Raw genomic sequence first — 25,485 nt, 5'->3', positions numbered from 1 at the left:
GTATACACAACATTTATTATCAGATACCCAGAATTAAAATTTTTAACAAAACAATGACTAGCTGATCAGATCCGTGTAATAATAAAAAATAACAGGATACCCCAGTCAGAATTAGAAAACATCAAACAAAAAGTACAACAAATAGTGGAACAAAATAATGTGCAATCAGAAGAAGAAGAAAATACAGTATTGGACTCAAACATCACAGAGCAAACAAACAAAGAACAATACGCATCAATTAAACAATCAGAGGAAAGCGAAATCTTAAGACAGCCACCAGAACAAGCACAAATAGAACTCGAAGTAACACACATGTTAGATATAGAAGGAAAAATTTCAGCTGACGTATATAGAATACAAAGACACAAATACAGACATTAGACCATTCTTGCATAGACCGCCAAATAACCCACAAGTCGAAACAACAATAAAAACTATCAACACAATCATACACAACAAAATAAATGAAAAAACAACTATGGAAGAGTTACAACTACTGGTTTATATAGGAGCACTCACTACACTAAATATACACACTAGGCAGAGATCAGAACCAACCAACACACATAAGAAACCCACAAAACCAGCATGGCAACACAGGTTACAGATCAGAATAGAAAAACTGAGAAAAGACATCGGACAGCTAACACAATTTATAGGAAATGAAATGTCAGAAAAAAAAAACAAAAAAAACGAAAAAGGTTAGGTAAAAATCTCACAACAAGAAGCGATAGAGCAATTAGATGAAAAGAAGCAGTTCTGTTGGCAAGTCTAAGAACTTTGTTCTCGCATTGTCTAAGACATAGAGCAGCGACAATAAGACCATTACAGTGCTGGATTATGTCCAGAATCCTTGATTCATTTAAAAGTGTTGAATTTAAAGTTTTTGGAGTGTATGTGCTTGTAGGGCTTTAATGTTTGATTTTCATGTGATTCCCCCCCCCCCCCCCCCCCCCTCTCTCTCTCTCTCTCTCTCTCTCTCTCTCTCTCTCTCTCTCTCTCTCTCTCTCTCTCTCTCTGAACAGCGTAACTATGAGGTTGGTTAGTTTTTTAGAATAAGATGGTTTGTTCCTGTTATGCGACAACCATGGGTATCCTAACAAGTGACAATACTGAACTTTGGGACACTGTATCTCATATTGGAGGGAGGGGATCATTTCATCTTTCCACACTAGCTGCTGGATTCAGGCTCATATTTTTACTAAGTGGTTTGACAATTTTCTGAATTTTGTGCAGCCATCTGGTGGTGATCTTGTTGTGCTAACACTTGATGAGCATGATATTACATTTGTGCAACACGGAAAGCAAGAGATACCCCTGTCCACACATCACATCTTTATCGACCCATCCCATGCATAAAATACAGCCTCTTGTGTGGAATTCATGAGACGTTTAAAACACATTATCTCAAAGAAATGGAAACCTGTGGGCAAATAATCCAGGTTGGCAAATAATCCAGGTCCAGTATCAACCTCATTTTTTATTATGAGGTTATTTAGAGAGTCTATTTGAGAGCAATAACAGTGCAAAATGTTATAAGTGGCCTCCGGGAAATGACTCTTCCTATGTAACAGGCATTTACTTAGATTCAATGAATTTGCAATACACCAGGAGTTTGACATGCAAGATGCAAACAACGCAGTAAATGTAAGCCCCGATGGTATATGACTAGCTGTCAAAATCAGCAAGCCACATCAAAAGCCACTTGATCTAGTAAAATCAGCATGTTTTGAATCTGTTAAGTAGGTAACATTGTCTCCATACAGGGAACATTTGAAACAATTGAAAGAGGAGAAAACTGCAGTAGAATCAAAGGAAACAGAAGCGGAAGTTTTGTTCTTGTAAAAAAGACAAGACATAAGAACACTCTTCCAGTTATACAAATTTTGAGGACAGAGCTTCAGATGTGCAGTCTGAAGAAGAAGAAGATGATAATGGATACATATTCTACAGGGGTCGTTTACGTGAAAACTAACATAGAAAAATAAACAGAGTGCACAGACTGCTATTCTTGAAGAATTTGAACCCCCCCACCCTCCCTCCTCTCTCTCTCTCTCTCTCTCTCTCTCTCTCTCTCTCTCTCTCTCTCTCTCTCTATCTATCTATCTATCTTTTGTGTGCTCCGACTGCATTTATTTTGCACAACGAAAATGGAAAATGTTGGAGAGGTAGTAAGGAAGTGAATAATTTTATTTTGGGGTTTACCTGTGTGATTTTGGTTGACATCAAGTGTTTCCTCTCACTGTTGCCTATTACGACACCATTTCTATTTCAATTCAAAATTATTTGTTTATGATTTTTTTCAAATTTACACATGTTAAGTAGCATGAAATTAATAAATAAAATGTTAAGTACAGTGATGATATGAGGATTTACAATTAACAAACAAACAGTATTATCAAATGTTTTAATGTAAAATGGATTAGTGAGATGAAAGTTTCACATCATGGATGAGACTATTACGAGGTCTACGCATCACTAGCATCAGTTACCTGCCTCATCCAATGAGACATGGAGGAGGTCAGCCTCTGAAAACGTGCTTCATCATTCGTGAGACCCTCCCATGTATCAAACAATAGGACCAGGGCCACTGTAAGCTCAAGGGACACTTCATTCTGGTCCACAGATTTTCAATGGGACAAAGTCTGGCACTTGATCAGGTAAATGTCAGACTGTTGAGTACTGTCGCTGAATGATTAGACTCGTGTGAACAGGTGAGTGGTCCTGCTGGAACTTGATCATTTCACTGGGACAGTGTACTGAAACCATTATGCTGGACAAGTGCCAGTTTTGGCATACCTCGGCTATCTTCATGTTATTCTTGCAGCTGATCAACAGTACAGTGTAAAAAATAAAAGGGTATTGAGATGACACAAACCTTAATTGTGTCCAAGGAAATCCAGATCTTCAAACACTGGCACCCGACCACAACATAACTGTAAAGCTCTGCTCTTATTTGTATATTCAAGGCAGAAATGTCTTGGCATTTCAAACAGTTTACAGTGTTATGGTGTAGGTATAAAAATGTGGTAATTATATGGAAGTACAGAAAATAAACAAAGTCTATAAGCCAAATCATTGCAGTAAGAAGGGAACAAATACTGTGAAATGGTGCTGCTGTTGCCAGTGTGCATTGCATTCCCACTAGTGCAAGCTGTACACAGCTGAAGGTACCTGAGCATATTTAGATGTGCTGAACAGTTTTGTTTTGTCAACTGCACCTTTTTAGAAGTGAAAAGGCTTATCCAGTAAGTGAACCCTCTTCCTCCTTAGATACCTTCAGTGTCTGTCAGATCAGTCATTTATAAGGGACTGTTATATTACTCTGACAGAATTTGAGATTGAGATTGCACTGTAGTATACTAATATTAAGAATCACATTGAACCATGCACACATTTTCAAGCATAAACCAAACTTGACATATAATCCCCCTCCCCCCCCCCCTCCCCCCTCCCACACACACATGCACACACCAAGATGATGATGATGATGATGATGATGATGATGATGGTGTCTCATACTCCGAGGAGCGTAGGAGATGATGTGGGAAACGCGCACTGCCATCTAGGCAAGGTACTAGTGGAGGTGGTTTGCCACTGCCTTATTGGGCATTCAGGAATTTTGTAGCTCCAGCACAATTTTCAAATGCCTTGAACAATTATCCAATTACCCATTGCTAAATCAGTGGTTCTTTACTCTATCATTATCCTCCCAACAAAGATGGGTCCTCTTCTGTAGGACTTGACTGGCAGGAGTAAGTGAAAGGAGAGTCTCTCAGCTCTTGGACATATCTGCTCAGGCCTGTCACCATCACTCTCCACCATTCAAAGAAATGAGAAAAAAGTTGAAAATTTTAGTCCCCTTGAAAGATATTACACATGCAGCTCTACAATTTTTTTCTCCATCCAAACGGTAAGCTTACACAAATATGTAGGGTTCCATTGCTGTTGACAGTCCCGATTCCTTGACTGCTTACCTCTATCATTTTTTTGTACATGTGTATCTCTTATGGCGCATATTGTAGTTTCATTCAGAGAATAGTTTCATTCTAAGTAAATAAGTAACTGTAATTTGTATGAGAGGAGGGCGGCACAAATATAGCAGTCAAGATTTAGATTTTTTGTGATTTGCATAAATATTTTACAGCAAATGTTAGAATGATTACTGCAAGAGAATAGTTCCTTCCACATTGTTAATGGATAATTCAGTCTTTTTCTTCTATTCTGGAAATTCATATTTATGCCAAAATTGTTGAAGTTTTGCTTATTGACACAGCTTAATATGACAGAGACTCAGAAAATGTAAAATTCTTGTGCTGTTACTAATTGTAAACTTTATTACAGGTGAACTGACATATTCTGGTCTTCTGAATTTTGGGAAGTTTGAAAATATTTCGTATGAAATGACTGAACTACTGATTTTTGTTGTTATGGGAATTATTGGTGGTTTGCTGGGATCTCTCTTCAACCACATCAATTACAAACTCACAGTTTTTCGCATGAGGTAAATGTGTCTGTAATCGGTTGTGTAGAGCTTGTTATCTATTATAAACTAACAGGGAGAAAGGCAACCACTGATGTAGTGATGATTGATATATGGTGCTTATTAACAAATATCACACACACACACACACACACTACTATCTTTGTAGCTATTGCTGTGTGTGTGTGTGTGTGTGTGTGTGTGTGTGTGTGTGTGTGTGTGTGTGTGTGTGTGTATTTTCCAATCACTGAAATAGTTTTACGTATCCTCTGAACCCAGGAAGTCCCCAAACAATCAGTCTTTCCTTCTCATCCCGTACGGTAAGTCTCCCCTGACCTGCGGTTCTGGGTGACTTTCTCAACATCTACCTCTTTTCGTAGACCTCTCCAGTCCTTTTGCTTCACCCTTCTTCCTTCCCCTTCAGCCCTTCTGCCTGAAGGAGGACCCACTTGGTGAGGACGTGTAGGTGAAGGGTAGATAATAATTACAAGGATGGTTTGAGCAGGGGACTGGCGGTATGGAAAATGACAGGAGAGCAACAAAAGTGAGAGTAAGTCTACAGAAGTGGGAAAGGGTCTAGTGGAGGTTTAGGCAAGGACAATTGCAAGAATAGATTATGTACTGGAGAACTTCTGCGGCATATATAGAGGATTCATCTGGAAATCTTTCACCTCTGAAAGATTCGTTCATATACAAAAAAACACAGACTGACAAAAAGAATGGAGCACCGAGTAGGGAAAGAGGAAACAAAATTAAAACTTCAGGGGTTGAGAGGATATGTAACATTATTTCAGTGATTGTAAAATTGAGTGAAATTTACAAAGAACTTACCAGTATGAGCCCACTTATCAGTATAATGTTACCTCACCTCTGGCCTGAACACTTGCACTGATTCAGTTGGGGAGGTTATCATAAATCCATTGTATCCACTCCTGAAGCAAGTCTGTTGTAACTGGTGCTGGATATCCAAGATATTGACACTGAGACAGAGTGAACACTGAGCTGGTCTCTCACATGTTCTGTCAGGACAGATCTGCAGGTATTGCTAACTGTGGAAGTATCTCAGTATCATATACACAGTTTGTAGAGATATGGGTCATATGTGGACAGGCACTGTCCATATGATAAGTGGTACCATTATATTGTTGTATGATGGGTAACATATGAGGACACAGTACATCTGTAATGTAGAAACCTACCATTGTGCCATCAGCACTCCCTCTGTCACTACCAGTTGCCACCTGAAGTCGTATCTGATGGCTCCTCATACCATGATGCTAGCAGTAACACCACTGTGCCTCTCAAAAACATTAGAAGAGGGGGATTTCTCCCTAGGTCATTGCCATACTTGTTGCTATGTTCATCTGAGGTAATGCAAAACCATGATTCATGGCTGAATACAGTGCAACACCACTCAGCAGTATGTGCGTCCCAGTCATGGCACTGTTCCAGATGCAACCATCTGTGTTGTGTTAATGGCAGGCTATGCATAGGACAATAGTCTGACTGCTGCTAGTGTGAGATGACACAGAATATTGCATGGAGCTCATTAGTTGTTTTCAGATGGCAGGTGCAGATATGAAGATGTTACAGTGTGCTTTCTGCCCAATATAGTAGTCAGATATGATCGACCAAAACATTGATGGCAAGTATGCCTGCCCTGACATTCCCAAGCAGTCCAACATGGGGCCACTGTTACTTACTAATGCCCAACAACTGTGGATATTGCATTATTTGACCAACCAGGCAAATGAAGAACCTTTTCAAGAGGCCAACTTCAAACTCTGTAAGCTGTTGATGACACTGTCTCACAAGAGTACACAGCACCTCCGTGTCCTTCAGTGATCACTCATCATCTGACACTGTTCACACCCCTTATATACCCTACCAGGCCTAGCAACAGTATTGAACATGAACAACGTCAGTGCACTCGTTGGCTGTTCTACCTGTTAAAGAGAATTGCAACTCAACTGGCTACATATTCACTAATGGTGTGGGTACCTGAATGAAATTACACTGATAAACAGTGGAACAAGGGTAACTAAAACTAAAGCATTGATAATGGCTGTGTAGCAACAAAGACAGAGATAAACTTAACAGTAAAAAAATCTTGGACTTGCAGATCATTTATGCCAAACAACAGTAAAATTAGACATGGAAAATAAATCCCCAAACTACAGACCTGAAAATGGCTTTTATTAAAAGTCAGGTGCAAAATTTAAGTAATTCCAACATTGTGTTAGTATCAGGGTCAGCAACTCAATATATTTGCAATTTATTAATTAGGATTTCCATCAGAGTTGCATATAATATTTTTATTAGTGACTAGTTTCAAACACTTTCATTCATTTTCAAACCCTTACCTATATTTGTAAAGTTCACCCTTCAGATTACATATTTTTCTACATCAGATCAATATAACAATAGTTATTTGTGTGTGTTGCGATTGTCTTGGTACATTCAAAATTCAGTAGGCATCTTTAGTTGTTTGTCTATGAAATAACTTACTTGGAAGACTGTGTAAAAAAAGTAATATTGTACGCTATGGATAAATAATGAGGTTGTACTGTTTTAAGGAGAATGACTGCGGGAGCATCTGTCATCTTGATGTTTTATGTGGTTTCCCCAAATTACCTTGGGCAAATACTGGTATTGTTCCTATTGTAAGGCTATAGTATAACAGCATATTTTCTGCTGAATTTAAACTGCATAGAAAATGGTAAAGACTGAATGAGGGAATGTAAAGTTCCAATAATCTTTATAGCTCTAGCTAAAGTGGATCAATATTTTCATTCTGCAATAACAATTTTTGAATATGAAATGTATTTAAAAAACAATTTTTAAAAATTATTTGTTTGTTTTGTTATATTCCAAATGTCCTCATAAAACAAAACCTGCAAAAATTTACAGGTACTTACCATACAAATCACTGAAGGTCGTAGAAGCAGCAATAGTTGCCATGTTCACTGCAACTGTGGGCTTCTTAATGATTTATCTTATAAATGATTGCAAACCATTGGGTCAAGATCCTACAAAACATCCAATGACGGTATGTAACTGATAAAGAGGATAAGTGACCAGATAAACCTGGTTTCATTACATAGTAGTTGTCTGCAAATGATACCATTACCAGAAGATGAAAATGTAAACTGGCATATTGTGAATCAGAAATATTGGAAAAAATTGTTCAGCTAATGAGCTTGACCTCTGTTCTGCCTGTGGGTGGGTTGGTGCCCACACCTAGAGAATAGTCGCGGAATTTCTATTGCTCCCCTGTTAGTTTCTCCATCCAGTTCTCTTGCACATCCCCCCGTCAGCCACACATCACACCAGTAGAAACATATTCCTTTTTGATTTAGAGGCTTCATACCTTCCTGATTTCAATTACTGCTTTGTTATTACTGCTAGAAAATTTGAGTAAATTCTCTGAGTTAAATAATGCCAGCAGTTTTCTTAAAAAATGTATCAGTTTGTCATTCACACTTACTGCCAAAGAATAGACCACTCCTGAATTTTAATGTATATCAACGCAAATGAACGTGTAGTTTTGAGAATTTTCGGAAATTGTCATTGTTCTGTGCATAATCTAATTTTTAGTAAATTCGTATTTGTTATTTAGTTACTGTAGCAGATATTACATCTGGCTTTCCCTTAAAGAGGGGTATATAATGTTTACATTTATCATAAATTAAATCTATTTTTGAGTTTGCTAATAACTATAATTAACCTCTCCCCGAGGGGGCTCACGGTTCTTTTGAGTGTTTGTGTATGGCACACAAGGGGCCTCTGAGCGATTGCAGCCCATTCATTGCACCTGGGCTGCATTTCCTTCCCTGTGCCTCTCCCTCTTTGTCCTCATTCCTCCCCCTGTGACACCTCCTTTCCCTCTCTGTGTTCCTTGGCTATCTGACTGGTTTCCTTTATTCCTTATGGATTTGTTCCCCTTGCTTTTTCTCTGGCATCCTTCCTTTTTGGCATTTTTGGTCCCCCTGGGGATTTGACTTTCACTTCTAAATTCTTTCACTGTAGTGTGAGACATTTCGGAAAGAATTCCCTCCCTAGCATCTAGGCATGGCTTCCTCATCCCCCTTCCTTCGCCCCTTCCTTGCCTGCCATAGCCCCCTCTGCCCTGCTAAGTCACCAGCACATGGAGCCAGTCCGTTTTGTTAATTGCTGGTACTTTTATAGTGTTGTAAAACCTGGGTGACATAAACAACTACTAAAGAAGCAATATTTACCTTCAAGGGAAAGTTACTTCAAAAGATCTATGGACCTGTCTACAGAAGTGTGGGAGGTAAATGGGAATGAAGAATGAAAGAAAACCTATACCGACATTCTGGAAAGCTAAATATTAGGCAAATATTAGGGCAGGACAAGCAAGAGTGGTTTGGACATGTCTTTCAAGCTGATGAATCCTTCCCGGACAGTTCCCCAGTTTCAGCCTACTGTAAAATGTCCAAGGAAGTGATATAAAATTGAATGAGCATGTCGGGATGGCATTGGGAGGACAAATGGTCGACTTTGGTTTATTGGGAGAATTTTAGAGAATTGTAGTTAATTGACAAAGGAGACATGGTATAGAACACCAGTGTGACCCACTGCTGCTGAGTACTGCTAGATTGTGTAATTCAAAGGCATGCTCCAAGGTTTGTTAGCAGAATGTTCAATAAGTACACAAGTATTATGGAGATGATTGGTAAACTCAAATGGGAATCCCTTAAGGAAGATGATGTTCATTTTGCAAGGTACTATTGGGAAAATTTAGAGAACCAGCATTTAAAGCTGACTGCAGAACCATTCTACTGCCATCAAGATGCATCTTGCATAAGGACCTTGAAAATAAGAGGCAGTAGGGCTTGGACAGAGTCAAATAGATAGTAATTTTTGCCTCGCTTCATTAGTGAATGGAACATAAAAGGAAATGGCTAGTAGTGGCCAAGATACCCTCCGCCATGCACCATATGGTGGCTTCTGGAGTATGTATGTAGATATAGGACATCGCACTAACAACACTTAAACTAGTAGAGCCAACAGTAGTGGGAGATGAAGCCAGAGACTGGCAACAATGGGTTACCATCTGCAGTAGACCATTGTAACTGATTAACTTCTCTTTCTTATTGTGATTTTTGTATTGTGTTCCTTATTAATTTTTTTATTGTCTGCAATTTTTTACTTTCTTCTTGTAGCATTGTTTTCTGCTATGGGCCTAAAAGGCCTGTTAATGTGGTGGTGGTGGTGGTGGTGGTGGTGGAGAATATTTGATTACAAAGGTAGTTGAATTATAAGTATTTGAAATGTATTCACATTTGCAAGTATGGACAACCATCAGCTATATAATGGAATGACAACAATGAAAATTCGTGCCGCACGTGGATGTCCTGCTTATCACGAGCAATCGCCGTACCATTACTCTATCACAGCACGACTCATGGCGAGAGCCAAAGTTCCATATGTTGTCAACCATGTGTTTACAGCCTGCACTCATACATTCATTATATATATTTCCATACAGGGGAGACATCTTAATTGAAAATCACTTGCCCAGTGTCAGCAGATAAATACAATATGGCATACGTAATGAATTTCTAAAGTTTATTTGGTTTGGTGTTGTATCTGAGAGCACTTGTACCAATACATAATGCAGATGGTGCATGTGGCTAGGGCTCCGAACATTCAGGCAAGAAACAGCTAGCAAGCAATTTGATTCCACCTACTCAGAGCTTACTTGTTCGGATTCTGATCTGGCTGTTTCCTGCTACCATAAACCTGGATACAGCATGTATTCTAGGAAACTGGCATTGTTGTAGTGTTAAGCATCAGTGGCCATAACAGATGCATATTTACCAGGCTTGGCTTGCAGACTCTAGTCACTAACCACTGACTTGGTAGACATAGTTTTGTGTTCACTTTCATTCTTGTGTCTTACTCTGACGGTCATTTTAATTTTCATCCAAATGGCACCTCTTGATGTTTCTAACATGCCTGTTCTGTATAGTATGTCTGCAAACTGAAGAGCAAGCAGGTGCGCAATCTCCCTCTTGCCCGCCCTCCCTCTTGCCCGCCCTCCCTCTTGCCCGCCCTCCCTCTTGCCCGCCCTCCCTCTTGCCCGCCCTCCCTCTTGCCCGCCCTCCCTCTTGCCCGCCCTCCCTCTTGCCCGCCCTCCCTCTTGCCCGCCCTCCCTCTTGCCCGCCCTCCCTCTTGCCCGCCCTCCCTCTTGCCCGCCCTCCCTCTTGCCCGCCCTCCCTCTTGCCCGCCCTCCCTCTTGCCCGCCCTCCCTCTTGCCCGCCCTCTCTCTTGCCCGCCCTCCCTCTTGCCCGCCCTCCCTCTTGCCCGCCCTCCCTCTTGCCCGCCCTCCCTCTTGCCCGCCCTCCCTCTTGCCCGCCCTCCCTCTTGCCCGCCCTCCCTCTTGCCCGCCCTCCCTCTTGCCCGCCCTCCCTCTTGCCCGCCCTCCCTCTTGCCCGCCCTCCCTCTTGCCCGCCCTCCCTCTTGCCCGCCCTCCCTCTTGCCCGCCCTCCCTCTTGCCCGCCCTCCCTCTTGCCCGCCCTCCCTCTTGCCCGCCCTCCCTCTTGCCCGCCCTCCCTCTTGCCCGCCCTCCCTCTTGCCCGCCCTCCCTCTTGCCCGCCCTCCCTCTTGCCCGCCCTCCCTCTTGCCCGCCCTCCCTCTTGCCCGCCCTCCCTCTTGCCCGCCCTCCCTCTTGCCCGCCCTCCCTCTTGCCCGCCCTCCCTCTTGCCCGCCCTCCCTCTTGCCCGCCCTCCCTCTTGCCCGCCCTCCCTCTTGCCCGCCCTCCCTCTTGCCCGCCCTCCCTCTTGCCCGCCCTCCCTCTTGCCCGCCCTCCCTCTTGCCCGCCCTCCCTCTTGCCCGCCCTCCCTCTTGCCCGCCCTCCCTCTTGCCCGCCCTCCCTCTTGCCCGCCCTCCCTCTTGCCCGCCCTCCCTCTTGCCCGCCCTCCCTCTTGCCCGCCCTCCCTCTTGCCCGCCCTCCCTCTTGCCCGCCCTCCCTCTTGCCCGCCCTCCCTCTTGCCCGCCCTCCCTCTTGCCCAAGGAAGCTTTTGTTAGAATTATTTTCAAGCTTTTAAGATATTCATGGTCTCCAAGAAGTTTATGTGCACTGTATCCAGCAGCTATTTGGTGTAGGACTCCAAGTTTTTGTATACATACTGTGACGGACAGGAGAAAGCCACACACCCAGCCCAGGACACTGCAAATGTTAGGCTGCCGATTGAAACATGAGATGAACTAGGAGAGTGAGTAAACAAGTGAAAGGGTTACTTTGATGCTACCCCTTCAGAACATAATGTATAGAATGGGCATCAGAGTGAGTTGGCCCAGCTGAGGATCCTTGTTTAATGTTCAAATAGCCGTTAATTCCTATTTACTTGGGCCCCTGCGTCTTTGCAGGTTGGAATCAGTTTTAATCAGCTGCCAATCTCTGTTCGCAAACCACCAGGAGACTAGTCACATATTTAGCTTTTTTCTGTGTATTTTCATAGTTTAGTTTTCAAGAAGTAGTAGTAGTAGTAGTAGTAGTAGTACAGGGTGGCGAACAATTTAAGTCACCTGATTGAATTTTGATCCTACAAGTATACTATTGGGGCAATAGCTTTCAAATTGTGCACTCAGCTTCATGCTGTTCATGGCAGTTACACCAGATATTGTTGAGAGTTCATTTCTTCTGTTGAGTCTGCCGTTTCAGTTTGCTGCAATGGCAGACAAAGGCCAGTTAACAGTCGCACAAAAGGCAAAGATTGTGTTACTGTTTGCGGTGACGAACAGTGTTACATTGAGACAGTGAAGGCTTCAAGCTCATTTTGGCAGCCCACAGACAATACGCAGATTACAGCAAAAATTTGAAGGTACTGGACCTGTTTTGGAGTGGCAACGGCCACATGCACATACCGTATATTCGCCGCTAAACACTGAAGCAGTTAGAGTGGCTTTGACTGGTAGTCTGAGTAAATCTACAAGAAGAGCCAGTGCCAAGTTGGGAATTTCACGCCGATCTGTACAAGGAATTATTCAATCCAATCTTCGCTTGTGTCCATACAAGATGACTGTGGTGTGTAAGCTTACTGTGAGAGATAAGGAGCGGAGACTGCAGTTTGGAAGGTGGGCAACCGAGCAAGACCAAGAGGCAGTGTTGCACAACACATGGTTTTCTGATGAAGCTTATTTTTACGTGAATGGTGCTATGAACAAACAGAACATTTGACTCTGGGCACGTGAACCTCCGCGTATAATCCCCACGAAAGACACCTACAGGGAGACAGGAAGAAAGAGAGAGAGTGTGTGTGTGTGTGTGTGTGTGTGTGTGTGTGTGTGTGTGTGTGTGGTGTGTGGTGTGTGGTGTGTGTGTGTGTGGTGTGTGTGTGGGGGGGGGGGGGGGTTGCGATGTCAAGCCATGGAATCGTTGGTCCATTCTTCTTCAATGCTACAGTAACCGGAGAACGCTATTTATGCATGCTGCGAAACCAATTCTTTCCTCAACTCATGGCCTCATGTCTTCCATTGCAGACACAATGGTTCATGCAGGATGGAGCATGCCCCCATACTGCCCACGCTGTACTTGATTTCCTACACGAAAGGCTTGGCCTTAGGGTATTGTCAAATAGATTTTCAGAATGTTATTCAGGAGTAGGAATGTGGCTGCCCCACAGCCCGGATGTTAACCCATGCAACTTCTTTCTTTGGGGTGTTACTGAAAGAGAAGGTGTAGCACAGAAAACCCGAAAATTCAGTGCAACTTAGGGCATCATTGTGGAGTTATGCTATGCCATTCCAGAAGATTTGTAGGCCCGCTTCGGATTTTTATCCAAAATTTCCTGTCGCTTTGTACTTTCTGTGTCCAAATTGGTGCCTCCCATAGTTCCCCTCATACTGAGGAGAATGGGGTCCCACAGTGCTCTGTATTGAGGGTATCTCTGTTTTTAGTGGCCATTAACGGTCTAGCAGCAGCTGTAGGGCCGTCCACTTCACCTTCTCTGTAGATGACTTCTGTATTTCGTACTACTCCACCAGGTACTGTGGTTGCTGAGTGGCACCCACAAGGAGCCATCCACAAGGTGCAGTCATGGGCTCTAGCCCACGGTTTCCAGTTTTCAGCCGCAAAGTTGTGCGTTATGCACTTCTGTCGGCATCGTACTGTTCATCCGGAACCAGAACTTTACCTTAATGATGATCCACTCACTATAGTGGAGACATATCGATTCTTAGGACTTGTTTTTGATGCCCGATTGACTTGTCTTCCTCACCTTTGTCAGCTTAAGCGGAAGTATTGGCAGCACTTAAATGCTCTCCACTGCCTGAGCAACACCAACTGGGGTGGAGGTCACTCTACGTTACTGCAGTTCTACAGAGCCCTTGTTCAGTTCCACCTTGACTATGGGAGTGTGGTATATGGTTTGGCGGCACCCTCAGCATTGCATTTACTCGACCCAGTGCACCACTGTGGCGTTAGACTAGCAACGGGAGTTTTTAGGACGAGTCCGGTGACCAGTGTCCTGGTGGAGGCGGGGTCCCTCCATTGAAGGTTAGGCATGCACAACTGCTCGCCAGTTACGTTGCGCATGTTCGTAATTCTCCTGCACGTCTGAATTGCAATCTCCTTTTCCCACCCACGGTGGTTCATCTTCCACATCAGTGGCCCAGGTCAAGACTTAAAATTGCAATTCGCGTCTGATCCCTTCTATTCGAACTGGAGTCCTTGCCTTTACCACCTATGCTTGATGTCCATTCACGTACACCTCCATGGTGTACACCTAGGCTGTGGTTTCACTTGGACCTATCATATGCCCCTAAGGACTCAGTTAATAAGCCCGCGGCTCTCTGCTGCCACTTCCTGTCGATTCTTGACATGTACTGAGGCCATGAAGTGATTTTTCACCAACAGCTTGATGGTTGGTGGTCACATCGACTTTTTGTATGTCCATGGAGGACATATTGAACAGCATTCCTTGCCTGATGGCTGCAGTGTTTTCACTGCCGAGCTGGTGGCTATATCTCGTGCTCTTGAGCACATCTGGGGAGTTGATTCTTCCGTGTACTGACTCCTTGAGTAGCCTACAACTATCAACCAGTGCTACCCTCGTCATCCTTTAGTAACAACCATCCAGGAGTCCATCTATGCCCTGGAACGGTCCAGTCGTTCAGTGGTGTTTGTCTGAACCCCAGGTCTTGTCGGAATCCCAGGCAACAAACTTGCTGACAGGCTACGTGGAAACCGCTTATGGAGATTGGCTTCTCTGAACCTGACCTGGATTATGTCTTGCGCCGCAAGGTTTTTCAGCTTTGGGAGATGGAATGGCATAACAGTATGCACAACAAAATGCATGTCATTAAGGAGACTACGAATGTGTGGAAGTCTTCCATGCAGGCCTCTCGCAGGGAATCAGTTGTCCTCTGCTGTCTCCACATTGGCCATATGTGGCCAACGCACAGTTACCTCCTCTGCTGTGAGGACCCACCTGTCGCTGTGGCTCACAAATGAAGATTGTCCATCTCTTGCTGGACTGCCCACTTTTAGCCGCTCTGCGCTGGACTTCAACTTTCCCAGCACCCTACCTTTGTTGTTGGGTGACAGTGCCTCAACAGCAGCTTTAGTTTTACATTTTCCTTTTGAGGGTGGGTTTTATCATTTGATCTAAGTTTTCGCGCATGTCCTTTGTCCCTCTGTGCCCTCCACCTTAGCGCTTTTGGGGTGGAGGTTTTAATGTGTTGCAGAGTGGCTGGCTTCTCCTTTTTATTCTCGTGGTCGGCCAGCCGCTGTAATCTGCTTTCTTGTTTTACTCTCTTCTAACTGTTTCTTGCGTGTCTCAGTTGGTTTCTTGTCCTATTTTGTTCCTTTTAGTATTTGTTACCTTTCCTTCGTTCTTGTGGTTTTCCTTTCTTTCTATTTTGTTTTGTACATCTCGTTTGTTTTATTCTCCCTCTTGTGTGACCAAGCAATTTGGTCCCTTCCCCCCTCTTTTAAACCAACCAACCAGAAGATTTGTGTCGGATAGTCATCACAAATGCACGTGTGCAACGTGAAGAAGTTGTAAAGCAAACCGGCAGTCATATTGAACATGTGATTCAGTAGGTTGTATTTCCAAGCTGTATTCTTTACTTCTACATCAATAAATTGCAAATCTTGTCAACAACAAATGTGTTATTCATAAAACAAATCAGGAGACTTATTGTGCACCACCCTGTAGTAGTATGATGGATAGTATGCGTGTGGATCCAAGAGGAGCTTGTGGCAGTTTGAAAACAGCTGAAGATGCTTATGGCCATGGTCAGCCATCTGCAGGCTGCTGCCTCAGGGTGTGGTGGTAGCGGAATAATTGGGGTGTCACATGCAACACCTCAGTTGTTGCTTGTTTTGCCCAAAGGTTGTGCTTTCGAGATACCTTCCACCACACCTGATGTGGGTGATTCATGCTCACTGTAAGGTGAGTGGCAAGTTTTTACATAGTCATGGCCTCAAGGTGGGGAGTCAGTCTGGAGACTGGCCGTTTGACCTCACCCATTCACTTTGTGAATGGACAGATGGCTGCTCCTTGAGCAGGATCTGAGCAGGCTCATGAAAGGATGGGTTTATTAGTTATTGGGAGCACCAGTGTTAGGCACTATATGTAGCTCTTTACAGAAAAAGCATCCAGGTCTGAAAATAACTTCAATGTGCACTCAGTGTGTCTGCCATGGGGGCCTTATTAGGGATGTGGAGGCAGCACTGCCTGCAGCTATTGAGGGTGAGAGTGCTGTAGTATGCAAGTTGTTGCTCATGTTGGCACCAGTGACACCTATCGCTTGGGTTCTGAGGACATCCTCAGCTCCTTCGGGTGGCTGGTGGAAGTGGTGAAGACTGACCTCCCTTGTGGGATGCAAGCAGGGCTCACAATTTTCAGTATTGTACCATGAGTCGATCAGGATCCTTTGGTAGGAAGTCAAGTGAAGGGTATTAGCCAGAGGCTCCATCGATTCTGTGACAGTGAAGGTTGCAGATTTCTGGACCGGTATTGTACGGTGGAGATTTGTAGGTCGGCCCTAGATAGGTGGTAGTGTGGAGTACATGTAGAGTGAGCATGGGTTTTTGTTTTTTTTAAGCTAGGTGATAGTTTGACATCACGTGAATGATCTCTTGATACACAGTGTGTGAAATCAGACTGCTACAAAGTAAAGATATTTTGACTGTCGAAATTTTAACAGTAAATTGTTGAAGTATTCAAAACAATGTTCTGAATTTACTACCCTCCAGGAAAGTTATTGCACTCAACCTATTCTCAGAATTGAGAGTTGACAGACACCCAAAGTAGAAAGCACCAAAGGATTTAGCGAGGCATGGACTGTATATCAAAAAAGACAGATTTAGATGCCATAGGAGGGAGTGTATTTATTGCTGTCAGCAAAAAATTTTGTCTGTATAAAGGTCAAAATTGTGTCTGACTTGAAGTTTTAGGTGACATTTTATGATGGCACGTCTCACTTCCAAGCTCCTGTGATGATGAAAAATGCTCTGATGTTTAATAGTGAGTGAGGATCGGGCCATCCTACTGCAGGAGATGTTATTAAGATATGTCTAGATTGGAGAACTGCTTGAACCTATCACTTCTGCAAAGGAAGATGGTGAGTGAGCATCTCCACCTGTTGTGTGGGGCTGCTGGTCCCTTGGCATCAGGCTTTAAAATTTTTTTCGAAGACAATGAGAAAAAGAAAAAGATCCTGGCAAAAAATGGATTCCATGACAAGTGACAGTAGAATTGGTTTATGTTAAAATATACTTCTCGTCTTTATCTTACACAAGCTCCATCTGTTTAAGGTGATCTCTCAACCCGCCTAGTACACGAGGTTATTTTGAAAGATGCTACTGTTGTAAAAACGTGTTTAAAGTGCAGTTGCATACATCATTCAAGTAGCTTGGAAGAAAATCAATGCTCTTTCAGCATCCATCCCTGCGTAACGTGAAGTATTTCTGTGAAGACTGCAGAAACATGGTTAGGTGGCACTGAATAGCAGGACCACATCAGTGAACATCGAGAAATGCTACCTAAAGAAACTTTATTAAATAAATCTACTGGCACCAGACATGAACTGCGCAGAGTGGCCGCGCGATTTGAGTCGCCATGTCACTTATTGCGCGGCCCCTCCCGCAAGAGATTTGAGTCCTCCCTCGGGTGTGTGTGTGTGTGTGTGTGTGTGTGTGTGTGTGTGTGTGTGTGTGTTGTTCTTAGCATAAGTTAGTTTAAGGAATGTTTAAGTCGAGGGACAATGACCTCCACAGTTTGGCCCCTTAGGAATTCGCACACATTTGAACCAAACATAAGAGAGTTACAGATTGCGCACAGAAAGTGTAACACTGATGCCATACAAAAAACCATTGCAGTTCCATTACAGACAGAGAAGTTATCTGGACATGAGTAGCAGGCCGGAGTGAGCTCGAGTTAATTATTGTATGATTTTGCTGGCCACCTGATTCTGCTGTAACAGTTGTAGAATCATTCAAGGAACTTCTCTGATCAGTAGTGCAGAAATACCCAGGTCATGCAGTATTAATTGGAGTCAACTTTAATCTACTGAGTGTAGGCTGGCACATCAATAGATTCACTGCAGGTGGTACGGACAGTCAGTCTTTTCCGAAAACTGCCTTGAGCGACTAGTTAACCAACGCACACACATTAGAAATTTGTAGACTTTGTAGCTGAAAACAGGCCTGGCCTTATTGACATTGATATGATGATGTAATAGTGACAGTGGTCACTAAAGCAAATAAATTGGTCATGATGGCTAGGAGAGTATTTGTGTTGGAAAAAGCAGAGAAGCAGTTGTTAATATCCCACATAGACAATGAATATATATCATTTAGCCCCAATATGAATTATGGGCATAGTTCAAGCTGATTGCAGATCATGCTCTGGAGATGTATGTGCCAAGTAAGTGGATTAGGAATGAAAAGGACCTACCATGGTTTAACAGTCAAATTCGGAAAATGCTGAGGAAACAAATTAAAACGCAAATGTTGACAGGCAAAAGCAAGTAGAAATTTGTGTGTCTGTAAGAAGGTCATACAAGAAACAAACAACTACTCCCACCATCATATGCTAGTAAAAGTTGTCGAGAACCCAAGAAAATTCTGGTCATGTGTAAAATCACAAAGCATTTCAAAGGTTTCGATCCAGTCTTTCGTTGACTGGTCTCAGGTGGCAACGGAAGACAGCAGAAGTAAAGCTGAGGTTTTTAAATGTCACATTTAAGAAATCATTCAAACATGAGGATCATAAAAAGCTTTTTTTAACTGTCATACATACTCCTGCAAAGAGGATGTAGAAATATGCATACATGCCATAGAAAAGCAACAGAGAGTTGAAAATAAGTCGCCAGGTCTAGACAAAATTCCAGTTCGGTTTTATAGAGAGTACTCTGCCGCACTAGTCCCTTACTTAGCTTGCATGTCTCGTAAATCTCTTACCCAGCATGAAGTTCCAAGCAACTCGAGAAATTCACAGATGACTCCTGTGTATAAGAAAGTCCTGTATATAAGAAAAGTAAAAGAACGGACCCACGTAATACCAGATCAGTATCTCGGAACTTCTTTAACGGATGCTGAGTTCTCTGAGACAGAAAAGCTTCCGTCCACAAATTGGCACTGATTTAGAAAGTGTATCTTGTGTGAAAATCAGTTTGCTCTTTTCTTACATGATATTCTACAAATCATGGATGAAAGGCAACAGGCAGATTCCATATTCCTTGATTTACAGAAAGCAGTTGACGAAGTGCCTCAATGCAGACTGCTGACGAAGATCTGAGCATACGATTGAGGTTCACGATGTGTGTGCAGCTTGAAGACATCTTAAGTAATAGAACCCAGTATTTTGTCCTCCATGGTGAGTGTCAGAGTATCCTAGGGAAGTGTGATAGGACCACTCTTATTCTCTATATGCATAAATGTTCTGATGAACACAGTGAGCAGCAATTTATAGCTGTTTGGCGATGACACTGTAGTGTATGGGAGGATGTTGTTATCGAGTGACAGTAGGATGATACAGGATGGCTTTTACAGAATATATATTTGGTATGATGAATAGCAACTTGTTCTAAATGTAGAAATAAATGTAAGTTAATATGGATGAGTAGGGAAAAAAATCATGTAACATTCAAGTACAGTATTTGAAGGGTGCTGCTTGACAAAGTCACATTGATTAAATATCCAGGCATAATGTTGCAAGCGATATGAAATCAAATGAGCACATCAGATTGGTAGTATGGAAGGCAAATGCTAGACTTTGTTTTATTGGGAGAATTTTGGGAAAATGCAGCTCATCCATAAAGGAGACAGCATGTAGAATGCTGGGGCAACCCATTTTTGAGTACTGTTAGGTTGTGGGATCCCCATGAGGTAAATTAAAGGAAGACATCGAAGCAATTCAGAGGTGTGCTGCCAGATTTGTTACCAGTAGGTTCAATCGGCATGCAAATATTGCAGAGATTCTTCGTTAACTCAAGTGGGAATCAGTGTAGGGAATATGACATTCTTTTCACAAGGCACTATTGCAAAACTTTAGAGAACTGGCATTTGAGGCTGACTGCAGATAGATTCTACTGCCATCAGTGTGCATTTTGTGTAAGGACCACGAGGATAATATGAGAGAAATGTGTGCTCTTACAGAGGATTAAGGACGGTTGTTTTTCTCTCTGGGAAAGAGCTGTATAAAGTGATATTATAGTGAATGCCAATAAAATGTTGCTTTATTTTCATTATTGTAGGCCATTTCCCATAAGTGTGTTGCATCTATTATTTAACAGGCATGGTATACAAATTATGGGGGAGGATTTGAAAATAATCCACAATAATTTTTTCTCCCCTTATATTGCAGTTGGAATGTTTAAATTTTATGACAGTATATCATGAAGTTTGCACTACAGAGGGTATTTTGTTTTCATGAGCAGCTCTGGTGAGAGACGTCTGAACTACAAAACAAGCATGGCACGCTTGTTACTGTCGTCAGCTTGTGAAGAGCAGCAAAAGTCTAGTTCAGTATCTGTGGGCCAAGGGGCATAAACTGAGTGAAATACACAAGGACATGCATGGCATGTATGGGCCATAGCAACATCTCTAGATGGTGTGCATTCTTCTATGTGAATCTACAGCCATGCTCCGGGCAGCTGGTAACAGCTGCAACACCGTACGATGTTGGAGCCATTGAGGCAGCAACTTTGAATGACGGTGTGTGCAACTCGAAACCTTATCGCAGCAGTTCAACATTTCCTATGCTGCAGTGGATAATATTTTTCATGAAACATAGAAATTTCATAAAGTTAGTGCTCGCTGAGTGCCTAAGAACCTGACAGACAGCCACAAAAGCCAGCAAATGATGATAAGTGTGGATCACTTGATACATTACACTGCAGAAATGCGTGACTTTCTGACAGGGATGTCACTGGTGATGAGTTGTGGGCATACCACTACATGCCCTAAACAAAGTAGGCCCTATGGAATGGAAACATGCTGGTTTCCCAGTACAAACAAAACTCAAGGTGACTCAGTTTGCGAGGAAAGTGCTTGTGACAGTGTTCTGGGATATGCGTGGTGTATTACTGGTGAACTTTGCTAAACACCAGACCACTGTGAAGGCTGCAGCCTAAATTAAAACTTTGGATAAGTTTTATCGTGCCCTCCATGACAAATGCCACAACATTAATGCTGATGGTATCAAACTTCATGACAATGCTCGCCTCATCTTGCTGCTCCTGTTCATGAGAAAATTGTCAAATTTGGGTGGGAGGTACTCCAGCAATCATGGTACGGTCCAGACATTGCACCATCGGACTTTCATCTATTTGTTCACATGAAGAAACTGCCGGCTGGCCAATGCTTTGTGGCAGACGCAGAAGTGAAATCGGCAGTCTGCAAATGGCTATACTCCAGCCAAACTGCCTTCTACGAACAAGGCATATTGAAACTGTTACTGTGATAGGAGAAGTGTGTTGAGAACATTGGTAGCTCTATAGAAAAGTAGGTAAAAGATGTAAGCTCATTTGTGATTTCTTTTTGTTTTGTTACCTATTAAACTTTTCGGTAATAAAATTATTGTGCATTACTTTCCACTCTTCCCTTGTCCTATACTCTAAGAAAGGCTCGAACAACCAGCAACTGCCACAGTTTTCTTGCTAGCATCGCCCACACTTTCTCTCAAAGATACAAACTATTTTCAAAATATGAAAATGTGCTACAATAAATAAAATGCCCATAAAATGTCATACTGTACAACATACTTACCATGAGATACAGTCACAACTTGTGAAATCTGTCATCCATGGCCTCTGGCCTGTTGTGCATGCATGGCAATCCTGGGTCCATGACAAATCATGAAAACCCACTAATTTGCCCCAACACACGAATGGACGTGGCGTGTGGGCAGAGCAGAGTGCTAGATCTGACAGTAAGATCTGTTAGTCGGAAACAATGGACCTGAGATCAGAAGGCCAGCTCCATCAGATATACCTGTAGAGCTGACCCATGGTTCTGGCTCGTTACAGAAATCCACTCATGTAAGGCCAGCTTACAACAGTCCCTGAATTATTAAACAAACTCCTGGACAAGAAATCTACAAAAATTCTGGTACATTTTCTGACTTCTAATTTGTACTATACTGTCTGCAGTTCATTTCCCTGTATTGATGGACATAGGTCTTGCTGCTTTCAAACTCACCACAAATTTACTTAAAATGGCTTCCAATAAGCTTCTTATGTAGATTTACAATAATTAGAATTGAATTTAGCTATTGTTATGTTGAGTTGAGTTGAGGATAGAGTAGCATGGAGAGCTGCATCAAACCAGTCTCAGGACTGAAGACAACAACAACAACAACAACAACAACATGTTGCTGGATTTTTTGTAAATTGCAATTAAAGATTTATGTTTCCGAGTAACTTAATAGTTTAGTGAAATTCGTTTTGAAAATGACTTTTAGATTCAGTGTTAATTTCTATTGAGCACCACTGGCTAGTTTGCCAAAATATTGTATTCTGTTTCTGTAACTATGTTTTAAATAATGATCTTAATTACTCCAGAATTAAATGAGTACAAATGATCGACATATTTTGTCATTACCTGTAGGGATACTTCTCTTATTTATATATATTTTTTCATCTATTGTCTACTTTATGAGGAGGTCAGTAATTAGATATGTGCTTACAAGTGAACAGTGACAACGAAATATGATATTACTGGTGTTTATAATTAGCATGGTTTTTAGGTAAACTAATTATACTAAATAACCAAGACTGTAATAGATATTAAATTTAGGTTGGCTAAGTCCTGAGTTAAGAGTCAAGATTTTGGGTACTGTGTATATCATGTAAATGATATTGAAGATATCTGAAAAAAATAATAATTTTAAGAAGGAAAGAAACATAATGGGTGTCGAAGGATGCTGCTTGCTTTGTTACAGTGGCATCAGGTTACAAATATCCTGTGTAAGAAGAAAATGTCTCTATATGAAACCTAAATACTACCTAACAGCAATAACATACTTTATTAACAGAAGCATAATCCATTTCTGTAGAAATTACATTTACTAGACATTCTGTTTTGTATCTTTTGATTAATGGATTGACACTTTAATCATTAGGAAAAAGGATTTTTCTTTCTTTGTCAGTTTATAGTATTAATAGAAAAATACAATTTGTATAATAAGAGTAGCAGTGGCCCTTCTGCAGTGCTGGTGACATGTTTTCCATGTTGTAAGATGTTCCCTTGTGTAAACTGTTGACCACACTTGTTTTTTCTGATAGCACATTTTATTTCTAGTAGGAACAAAGTCTGTGTTCTTCTTGTGTTGTATTACACATTTGCTTTGTACTGAAAACCTATGAAATCAGTAGCTACAAGCAAAAGCCATCGACATTTAAAGGTTTTTGGAATGTGAAGAGTCAAAGCCAATGCTTCCTATGGGCCACCTAGTAAATTGTGACTCGTTTAAAACCAGCACACTGACAGAATAAATTGGTATCCACTATGTAATGGCTTCTACAATGGTGCTAGTAATGTTAGCTGCCTAACTACTGACTCAGAAAACCAGTGTTCAAAGAAAATTATGAGGATAAGTCAATTATTATGCACAAATTAGTTATAAAATTTTATTGTAATCAAATAGGAAACTTAACAAGAACATCATTTTTTGATGTAGTCTCCTTGCGTTTCAACACACTTCGTCCATCATTGTACAAGCTTCCCGATGCTCTCGTAAAAGGAGGTTCTCGGTTGAGCTGCGAGCCAGGAATGTACTGCTTCTTTCATTGCTTCGTGTAAAGCAAATCGACAGCCCCTTAATGCCTGTTTGAGTGGACCAAACAATTAATAGTCGGAAGGGGGCAAGATTGGGACTATATGGAGGATGATCCAGTACTTCAAATTCGAGTTTCTGGAGTGTTTAAGCAGTGTGGGCAGCAGTATGTGGACGGGAATTGTCGTATAACAACACAACACCTTTTGACAGCATTCCTCAGTGTTTGCTTCGAATTGCAGGGTTTAGCCTGGCTGTAAGCATCTTACATAATGTACACTGTTTATTGTTGTGCCCTTTCCCCATAGTGTTTCAGTACTGGACCTTGTGCGTCCCAAAAAAACTGTAAGCGTCAGTTTTCCTGCGGACGGTTGGATCTTGAACTTTATCTGGCATGGCGAATTTGAATGTTTTCATTCCATACTCTGCCATTTACTCTCCGGCTCGTAACGGTGGATCCATGTTTCGTCACCAGTAATGATCCTGTCTAAGAAGTCCCCTTCGTTACCATAGCGATCCAAATATTTTTTACACATGTCCAAGCATGTTTGTTTATGCAACTGTGTGAGTTGTTTCAGGACCCATCTTGCACAAACTTATGAAACCCAAGTCTGTTGTGGGTGATTTTGTAGGCAGAACCATGACTAAATTGTAGACGATGTGCCACTTCGTCAATAGTAAATTGTCTTTCTAAGAGAATCATTACACATGAATGCTCAGTGGTTTCTTCATTTGTGGTGGTAAACAGTCGTCCGGCTCCTTCATCATGCATAACTCTTCTGCGACCATTTCAGAATTTTTTCAATCGATTCATAGACACTCTGTTGTGGCAAAACACTGTTCCCGTACTGTACCGAAAGTCTTCAATGAATTTCAGCCCCTGATATGCCTTCCGACCACAAAAAAAAAAAACGGATCATTTGAAGTTGTTGTTCTTTGGTGCAAATAGCCAGCGGAGCAGCCATGATTAACAGCACGGCAGCAATAACAAAACTAACCTAGCAGCTTGAAAATTGCGAAGATATAACAACAAATAAACAAAGCATGTGTCATCAACGTAAAATGACAGTACTACGAAAGTAAACAAAAATATAACTAAATTGTGGATAACAATTGACTTACCCTTGTATAATGGCTGCAATAAAGAATAAAGAAAACTGGTGAGTAATCTCATACTCATCATTTTTCAGTGGTCCTCATTGGAAGATTTATCATGTATATTACTGCCATTGAAGTAATAGGTTAAAATTTTGTTTCAGGTTGAAGATTAATGGTAACATATCTTAAAAACTTTTTTGAGAAATTAATATTTTAGTTTTGCTTACAGATGTACTGTGGAGATGGAGAATACAATGCACTAGCAGCCATCTGGTTTCAAACTCCAGAAGCAAGTGTACGTTCATTTTTTCATGATCCACCAGGTGAGATAATGTCCCAGAACTAGTGATCATATGTAATTGCACAATGAATTTCTACACTGCTATTCACTATCAACAATTCATAGTATGTTATGAGGCTTGCATTTTTCTAAAACAGATACATAAGTGTTTCTGTTGGATTTATAAAAAAAATGTATAAAATGAGCACAAGTATTTAAATATAAAAGATCAAAATTCAATGATATTGCAACACTGATAGTATAAAACAGATACTAAACAAGAATACTCATACTGCTGTGAAACAAATACTAACAGAGAGATAGAGGGGCTGGCCAGTACTTACCTCAGCTCAGTACAGCCGATAGATACA

At 41.8% G+C, this 25,485-nt stretch overlaps 1 protein-coding gene across 1 annotated transcript in view; it reads left to right on the top strand.

The window, feature by feature from the left end:
• The window catches only part of LOC126162357 (H(+)/Cl(-) exchange transporter 7), a 218,265-nt gene that overhangs the window by 138,244 nt on the left and 54,536 nt on the right, over nucleotides 1-25,485 (top strand). Inside the window, exons 8-10 of the mRNA XM_049918811.1 lie at nucleotides 4,345-4,504; nucleotides 7,394-7,532; nucleotides 25,064-25,157. Coding sequence (XP_049774768.1) covers nucleotides 4,345-4,504; nucleotides 7,394-7,532; nucleotides 25,064-25,157 — 393 coding nt within the window. The remainder of the gene's footprint in view (nucleotides 1-4,344; nucleotides 4,505-7,393; nucleotides 7,533-25,063; nucleotides 25,158-25,485) is intronic.

The sequence above is a fragment of the Schistocerca cancellata genome, chromosome 2 (genome assembly GCF_023864275.1).
Source record: "Schistocerca cancellata isolate TAMUIC-IGC-003103 chromosome 2, iqSchCanc2.1, whole genome shotgun sequence".
In the NCBI taxonomy this organism is placed as follows: Eukaryota; Metazoa; Arthropoda; class Insecta; order Orthoptera; family Acrididae; genus Schistocerca; species Schistocerca cancellata.
This window is presented reverse-complemented; position numbering and strand designations above follow the sequence as displayed.